Source organism: Electrona antarctica (genome assembly GCF_951216825.1).
Source record: "Electrona antarctica genome assembly, chromosome: 13".
NCBI classification, from domain to species: Eukaryota; Metazoa; Chordata; class Actinopteri; order Myctophiformes; family Myctophidae; genus Electrona; species Electrona antarctica.
This window is the reverse complement of record NC_136794.1, coordinates 39,252,146-39,261,274: the sequence shown is the minus strand read 5'-3', so window position 1 is coordinate 39,261,274 and position 9,129 is coordinate 39,252,146. Positions and strand designations below refer to the sequence as shown.

General features: G+C 43.8%; 2 protein-coding genes across 2 annotated transcripts; one reads left to right on the top strand and one right to left on the bottom strand.

Moving 5' to 3' along the window:
- Positions 1 to 2,540: 2,540 nt before the first annotated feature.
- On the top strand, positions 2,541 to 3,686 carry LOC306934959 (kelch domain-containing protein 3-like; the record flags this gene model as incomplete). The annotated part of the gene is made up of 2 exons (XM_079517781.1): positions 2,541 to 3,237; positions 3,346 to 3,686. 2 exons carry the CDS (start codon positions 2,541 to 2,543, stop codon positions 3,684 to 3,686), a joined length of 1,038 nt encoding a protein of 345 aa, XP_079373907.1.
- Positions 3,687 to 3,920: 234 nt separating this feature from the next.
- LOC306934958 (kelch domain-containing protein 3-like) lies at positions 3,921 to 8,860 on the bottom strand (the record flags this gene model as incomplete). The annotated part of the gene is made up of 2 exons (XM_079517780.1): positions 3,921 to 3,975; positions 7,971 to 8,860. The coding sequence occupies 2 exons, from the start codon at positions 8,858 to 8,860 to the stop codon at positions 3,921 to 3,923; spliced, it is 945 nt and encodes a 314-aa protein (XP_079373906.1).
- Between the last annotated feature and the right edge of the window lie 269 nt (positions 8,861 to 9,129).

The following is a 9,129-nucleotide window of genomic DNA, read 5'->3' as shown; positions in this document are numbered from 1 at the left end:
CTGGGATTTAATACATAAAAAATCATAACAATTATGCACTTGGTGACAAGTTCTTGATTTTTGGTATGGTGTTAGGGATGGGCATAAGGTTTTCAAAAACCATCGCAAACGAGTTGGGCTCGCCCCCTAGTGGTCTGTTTGCAATGAATCCAATGTTAAATAGGCCAGCATTGGATTAATTGCAAACAGACCACTAGGGGGCGAGCCCAACTTGTTTGCGATGGTTTTTGAAAACATTATGCCCATACCTAACATCATGACAAATATCTAAAACTTGTCACCAAGTGCATAACTGTTATGATTTTTTATGTATTACATCCCAGTTTATAGGCATTTTAAGCTTACTGAGGCCACCGTGGACGCCATCTTGAAAATGATGCCTTTCCAGAAAACTTAATATGTTATTTAGCATACCCAATACTAATAGAATCCATTGGAAAATATATTTTATCAATTATTATTATTATTTTTTACATATTAAATCCCAGCTTTATAGGCATTTTGCAGCTATTGTGGACGCAATCTTGAAAATTATGCCTTTCCAGACGTTATTTTTTCCTAATTCTTTAGTATGTTATTTAGCACACCCAATACTAATAGAATCCATTGAAAAATATATTTTATCAATTATTATGGTTTTTAACCATATACTGGCCCATTTGATATTAGATTCATTGCAAACAGACCACTAGGGGGCGAGCCCGACTTGTTTGCGATGGTTTTTGAAAACCTTATACCCATACCTAACATCATGCCAAAAATCAAAAACTTGTCACCAAGAGTATAATTGTTATGATTTTTTATGTATTAAATCCCAGCTTTATAGGCATTTTGCAGCTATTGTGGACGCAATCTTGAAATTTATGCCTTTCCAGACGTTATTTTTTCCTAATTCTTTAGTATGTTATTTAGCACACCCAATACTAATAGAATCCATTGAAAAATATATTTTATCAATTATTATGGTTTTTAACCATATACTGGCCCATTTGATATTAGATTCATTGCAAACAGACCACTAGGGGGCGAGCCCGACTTGTTTGCGATGGTTTTTGAAAACCTTATACCCATACCTAACATCATGCCAAAAATCAAAAACTTGTCACCAAGAGTATAATTGTTATGATTTTGTATGTATTAAATCCCAGTTTATAGGCATTTTAAGCTCCTGGCAGCCATCGTGGACGCCATCTTGAAAATTATGCCTTTCCAGAAGTTATTTTTTCCTAATTTTTTAGTATGTTATTTAGCACACCCAATACTAATAGAATCCATTGGAAAATCTCTTTTATCAATTATTTTGATGTTTAGCCATATACTGACCCATTTAATATTAGATTCATTGCAAACAGGCCACTAGGGGGCGCTCCCAACTCGTTTGCGATGGTTTTTGAAAACCTTATAACCATACCTACCATCATACCAAAAATCTAAAACTTGTCACCAAGTGCACGATCTTGTTGATTTTGGACGAATTCAGACCCAGCTACAAGTACATTTTCAATTCCGTACTTTTACTTGTAACAAAGTATATACTTCTAAATTGCAGTATTGGTACTTTTACTTAAGTAAAACTGAGTACTTTTTTCCACCACTGCATATTATGTATCTCCACTTCAGAGTGAGTAATCCTCTCCTTGCCTTCCCCCCTGTCCCCTTGTCCCCTTGTCCACCCCCCCCCCCCCCCCCCCCCCCCCTTGTCCCCCCCGCCCCCTTGTCACTTGCAGTTGTCTTTTTCTTTCGGGATGCTCATCCTGGCCCTCAGGGCGTGACTAAATGCACTTAGTCTCGGACACAGAGACACAGATACAAAACAAAACACACACAGATGTGTGGCAGCTACTTGATTGCGACGAGGACGTTCAACTGATTCCTACTGACAACAAAACACCTCCTTAACAGCTGTAACCTTAAAGGACGATGCTGCTGGTGGTCTGGCATGTTTAGTCTATCGACTGCTAACATATACGTGACATTACTGCAGACCCTTTCAAAGCGTAGTCACACACACGCGCGCACACACATGCCGTGGCAGGTTAAAACTAACCCGTGGCAGGTTGCCACGGGCTAGTTTTAACCTGCCACTGGTTAGTTTAGTGTTTAGTCGACGAGAACGAAAATCGTAAAACTTGATTAACTCGCGATCTAAATTCTAAGAAAACATCATGTGCTATTGATTAAATAACACCGGGCAATCAGAGTGTTAATGGTTGGTGATTCTGGAGTTACTATTAACGAGTTACTATTTTCAGCTTTCAAATTCAAAAACAGCAATTGTAGCAGATCTACACACATACAACGGAAACAAATAATGGAGATCCCTTTACCGGCTCTTTCAATATTGATCATTTCAGAACGTATTTTGCATTTGGGTTGAAACGTTGCCCAAATGTAGAGATTCTCTGACGTGAGGCTACTGACGTCATAGTACTGATGTCATGATGTCACATAGACACAGACTGATGTCATAGACTGGCCTCCACTATAAGATGTAGAGCATGCAGTGAGATTCTTCCTTCGACAGAGCAGGACGGAAAAAAATGTTGCGCTGTACGGCGGTGCTTCAATCAGCCCCATGTGGTAAACTTGCTGCTACAGCAGTGGGAGACAGAATCTACTCCTTCGGAGGTTTGCTTTCTCAGAACGACAGCAGGAAACGAGAGGATGCGATCGTCGTGTGCGTCTTCAACACAGTGTCTCTGAGATGGACGACGTTGCCCCGAGTTACAATCGCAGGAGGAGAGCGCCCCTCTGAGGTTCCCTGCACGCGCATCAACCACACAGCCGTGCTGATCGGAGATATCGTCTACGTCTGGGGTGGGTTGTATGTGGGTGAACAAGACGCTCGCAACAACGTGCTTTATGCATTTGACGTCGTCGCCCACAGATGGATCGATACTGAGGTTTCTGGGACGGTTCCAGATGCGAGGTGGGGCCACTCAGCCTGTGTCTTGAGGAAGGACATGTATGTCCATGGAGGATACCAGCTGTATAGATTCACTAATGAGACCTACAAGCTGGACACCACCACGATGGGCTGGTCTTTAATTAACTACGGGGGAACCCTTCCTTCTGATTCATACCATCACTCTGCCACCATCATGGGGACAAAGATGTTTATATTTGGTGGAAAAGGGAAGGGGATGACATTCTACAACGACATCAGAGTGTTTGACACAGAGACCAACCTCTGGCTAAACACTGCTCCTGCACAGCTCCTTCCGAAAGGACGCTGTGGTCATTCAGCCTTTGTCTACAATGGAGAGCTGTACATATTTGGTGGTGGCCACGGTGGTGAGTATGACATTCGTTGGACCTTAAATGATGCGTGGAAATTCAACCCAGAGACCGTCTCCTGGAAGGAGGTTAAGCTCAATGTGAACGACGATGACCCGTTCAGGGTGGTTTTTGGCTGCTGTTGCATGGTGGGCAATCGTGTCATCATCTGTGGGGGACTTAAAAAGTGCAAAGTCAACCTTCACATCTTAGACTTCAGCCCAAGTCTCAAGACGCTATGCAAGCTGACGGTTATTCAGTACGGTCTGGAGCAGTCTGAACTCCCGCACAACATCCGGTGGGAACTGGCAGCCATGACTGACCAAAAAGGCTGCAGTGGCGTCAACTGGCTATGGCACACTATGGCAGGCTTATGGGAAGGGCCCCTGGGCCGCGGCCCCAATGGCTAATTTGGCCCTGCATATGGCATATATGCATATGGCATATACTTAAAGATTAAACAAACATGTTTAGCTCAGCCTGATCTATAATGTAACTCTAGCTAACATGGCATATGCATAATATTCTTATATGGTGATCGGATCATCAATGGGAGTACATTATTATCCATATGTCTTTGTCTTAGGAAAACAAAGCTTCTCCTCAGGAAGGTTTTACTATGAGGTTCAGGTTGGAAGGAAGTCTCACTGGATAATAGGAGTGGCCAGAGAGTCCATCAACAGGAAGGGATCAGTTGCACTGAGACCCAACAAATGGTTACTGGACTATAAGGTTGAGGAATGGAAATAAGTACCAGGCTGCTGCTGGCCCTGCTGTCCTCCTCCCTGTAAGAGAGGGGCTCCAGAAAGTGGGAGTGTTTGTGGATTATGAGGAGGGTCTGGTCTCCTTTTATGATGTGGAGACCAGAGTCCACCTCTACTCTTTCACTACCTGCTCCTTCACTGAGAGACTTTATCAATATTATTCAGTCCACATTTGAACTTTAACGGTACAAACGCTGCTCCTCTGATCATCTCTCCTGTCAACATGGACGCTGATCTCGTTGGAGACGGAGGGAACATGTCCCCTCCATTAAATAATTTTGAAATATTTCTGGAAATATATTCGGCATGAGCTGACTCCTGTTAAAAACTGAAGGGACAAATAAGAGGCCGCTCTACATTGCAGTTGTAGTACTGTAGTACATTGTAGTTGTAGTACATTGTAGTTGTAGTACTGTGTAGTTGTAGTACTGTAGTACATTGTAGTTGTAGTACTGTGTAGTTGTAGTACTGTAGTACATTGTAGTTGTAGTACTGTGTAGTTGTAGTACTGTAGTACATTGTAGTTGTAGTACTGTGTAGTTGTAGTACTGTAGTACATTGTAGTTGTAGTACTGTGTAGTTGTAGTACTGTAGTACATTGTAGTTGTAGTACTGTGTAGTTGTAGTACTGTAGTACTGTGTAGTTGTAGTACTGTAGTACATTGTAGTTGAAGTACTGTGTAGTTGTAGTACTGTAGTACATTGTAGTTGTAGTACTGTGTAGTTGTAGTACTGTAGTACATTGTAGTTGTAGTACTGTGTAGTTGTAGTACTGTAGTACATTGTAGTTGTAGTACTGTAGTACATTGTAGTTGTAGTACTGTGTAGTTGTAGTACTGTAGTACATTGTAGTTGTAGTACTGTGTAGTTGTAGTACTGTAGTACATTGTAGTTGTAGTACTGTGTAGTTGTAGTACTGTAGTACATTGTAGTTGTAGTACTGTGTAGTTGTAGTACTGTAGTACATTGTGGTTGTAGTACATTGTAGTTGTAGTACATTGTAGTTGTAGTACTGTGTTGTACTGTAGTACATTGTAGTTGTAGTACATTGTAGTTGTAGTACTGTGTTGTACTGTAGTACATTGTAGTTGTAGTACTGTGTAGTACTGTAGTACATTGTAGTTGTAGTACTGTAGTACATTGTAGTTGTAGTACTGTGTAGTACTGTAGCACATTGTAGTTGTACTACTGTGCAGATGACATGCTCGTCCAAACCTCCAGCTACGTGGACATGAAATCATTTAAAAACTTGATCACAAAAACATAAGCTGACTCCACATGAATAAATATACAAAATAAATAAACACATACATTAAAATGAATAAATAAAATGAAGGTGCATTTCAGTGCAGTACGTGAGCCTCACAGTACGCCATTGTGAAAAATGTATTGTTTGAGCATCGCTAGCCCCTCCTATATCCAGCTTTTGGTGTGTGTGTGTGTGTGTGTGTGTAATCCTTACACTAACATTAAAGTCCCATTGACAATGAATGGACAATGTTTTACATCATAGTGTCTGAGCAAATATACAGTGTCTATTTTACGTCATGATGATGTACGATGAGCGCCCCTCACTTCACACGGGTGTGATTTTTGAGGGGCGCCAGCCCCTCCTGTCATATATAGACGAGCAAATCAGTATTTGTGTTATAGGCTATTCCCCTTGATAATAAATGGAGAATTTACGTCATATGTAGACGAGCAAATCGGCTATTTCTGTCCTACACAAAGAATACATTCCCATTGACAATGAATGGAGAATTTACGTCCTGTGTGTCTGAGCAAATGATGATGTACGATGTTAAGAGCGCCCCTCACTTCACACAGGTGTGATTTTTCATTTCAAAACTAGAATCAGACCAGCCACTGTGACTCCAGTAAGGTTCACTCACCCAAATGGTGACGTGTAAATGAGTGACAGAATCACTACTGTGTAAATGATAGTGATACAATCACTACTGTGTAAATTATTGCAGTAGTCTAAACTAGTGGAGATAAAAGCATGAATGACACGTTCAAAATCGTTGAAAGAAAGCACAGACGTGTGTGTGTGTGTGTGTGTGTGTGTGTGTGTGTGTGTGTGTGTGTGTGTGTGTGTGTGTGTGTGTGTGTGTGTGTGTGTGTGTGTGTGTGTGTGTGTGTGTGTGTGTGTGTGTGTGTGTGTGTGTGTGTGTGTGTGTGTGTGTGTGTGTGTGTGTGTGTGTGTGTGTGTGTGTGTGTGTGTGTGTGTGTGTGTGTCGGCCTCCTCTTGGCAGATTTCCAAGGCTTATTTTAACTGATCAGGAGTGGAGCACACAAAACACCTGGTCCTGTGACCTGGATACAGATGTGAAGAGATCTGGCCATACATGATACAGATGTGAAGAGATCTGGCCATGCATGGGGACGAAAAAACTGGCCCAGGAAAATGTGAAAGAGATCTTATGAAGTTATCCTGACATGAGAGAACTGACGTCATGTTTGATGAGGTCAGATTTCAGTGAGCTTGACTTAAAAGCCGATTACACAGAGTGTGAGGAGTATTAGTCAAAGAGAAGAGAGAGTTACAGACCTTTATATTCTGCAGTAATCAAGTTATACAGATTCCAGGATTGTATAAAGACAGACATCTCCGGTTGAAGACACCCTGTGACCACTAGTTAAGAAACCTATAAGGGACCAAACGTATCTATCAATAGTTTTGTTTCCGAAATGCGCGCAACACAAGCTGACAGAAGGGTACAATGAAGGCATGACCTGCCTCCCTCCATCCCACTGTGTGTCTCTCTGGGGGCAGGCGATGACAATGTGGTTTTGGGTTGTGTGCGGATATGAAAACTCATGGGGCAATGCATGGGGGGGAGGGGGGAGGGGAATATCATTACATCATTACTGTGCAACCAGAGTATTATGGTGGCAAATGTATGGCTGTACCGGCCCGGCACAAAAGGACAGACAGACTCTATTGTGATTTCTCTTGAGAAGAACATACAGACAAAAACAGACTAAAGAACTCGTTTGTACATCAGTCTGTCTTGCTTCTAAACCAAAATTGTTAAACCAGTGGATATGTTCACATTCCTGATTGTTTTCTGTGATTTTTGTCCTGCAATGTCTACCATTTTGTAATGTATTGTCTATGTCTTGTCTGTTTTCTTGAATGGTGACGTCATGGACGCAAAACAAATTTCAGTGCAAGCTGACAATAAAGTTGTATCGTAAGATGAATCTTATCATCCCACCTACTCCTTCTCAATTGCCCCATGCACTGTAGGAGGTGTGAGTGTGTGTGTGGGGGGGGGGGGGGGGGGGACATCAAAGGCTGTATGGTCGAGTCCTGTGACTGCATGGCTGTATGGTCGAGTCCTGTGACTGTCCCAACACACGTTTAACACCACGTTTGTTAATTAAAAAAAAAGTTATTTCCCTGTCCCACTCCCTGTTCTCTTTACAAGCCATCCGTTCCCTGTCTTCTTCCGCAGCTGTCCGTTCCTTCCCCAAAGCATCTGTTTCTACATTCATTCCTGATGGAGATCAATGGGTGTGCACGTTTCTATTCTTAGATCTCTTTGCAGCCATGTCCTCCCCTGATGCAGTGCAGTTTGTTAATATATAGTTCTCTATTCTCCTTGTATGATGCAGCTTGGTTCCGGGTGGGGATAACTCATCATATCTTCCCTGCTGTAGTTCAGTTGGTAGATTTCTCTATATTCTCCTGTATGACGTTCAGCATCGTTTCTGGTGGGTATCACTGAGCACATTCCTGTGCTCGGCTTCCGAATGATGGTATAGCCTTTTTAAGGGGCGTGATCTCGTCTTTCCCTTCCTTTTGTTCCAATTCCCGGAACTTGTTTCTCTGCCGTTGCCATCTGCTGAACCGATCTGCGCCAAGGTCTTTTCGGCGGTGGGCTACGTTTTTTTCTCCTGTCAGTCATGACCGCCAGTTCCCACCTGATGTCGTGCGGGAGTCCAGACTGCTCCAGGCCGTGCTGAACGACGGACAGCTTGCATAACGTCTTCAGACTAGGATTCAGGTCTAATATGTACAGGTCCTTGGCCGTGTACCCTCCTCCTCCAAAGAGGATGATGCGATCTCCCACCGTGCAACAGCACATCTTAGACTTCCACGAACACGGGCCATCCCCGTTGGGCTCGATCCTCTTCCAGGAGAACGTCTCTGGATTTAACTTCCACAGAGTGTTGAAGAACTGGTTGAAGTGGTGGCCACCGAATATGTACAGCTCTCCGTTGTAGACGAAGGCTGAATGACCCACGCGCACCTCTGGAAGGAGCTTGGTGGAAGGAGCGCTCAGCCAACAGTTGGTCTCCGTGTCAAACACCCTGATGCAGTCGTACTCTTGCTCGATCCAGTCCATCCGGCCCCCAACTACAAACATCCTTTTCCCAAAGATGGTGGCGGAGTGGCATTCCGACGCGAGTGCAGAGGTGCCTTTGGTGTTGATTAAAGACCAGGTCATCGCAGCGCTGTCCAACTTTTGGATTTCGTTGGTGCGTCCATTCTGATGGGCGTATCCTCCATAGATATACATGGCCTTCCCCAAGACACAGGCGGAGTGGTTGTACCTCGCCCTTGGAACGGTCCCGGAAATATTGGGTTTGGACCATCTGTGGGTGTTGACGTCAAAGATGTAAAGCAAGTTTGAGTGCTTGGCAACCCCTCCCCAGATGTAGATGGTATCTTCTATCAGCACAGCAGTGTGGCCGGAGCGCATGGAGGGAACCTCGGGGGGCAACAAGTCTCCTCTGCCTGTTGTCACCGGGGGCAACTTCGCCCAGCGCAAAGACACCGAGTTGAAGACATACACGCCAATCTGGGTCATGTAGTTAACGTTACTGTACCCTCCAAAGGAGTACAGTTTGTGGCCCACTGCCACAGCAGCATGGCCATCTCTAGATGGTCCCCGTTCCAGATGCAGAGTCCAGTGCAACATTCTTCAAACGACTCCGCTGGAGCTCATCAGTCGATTGTTGCTCTGAAAAATGCAATTGTGTTCCCTGCCTGTCCTACCACTTTATTGGTATAGCGGCACACATGTCACGCAAAGGTCGGCCAATCTGCTAAGCCGATGGGTCGGGTTGGCCAATCAGA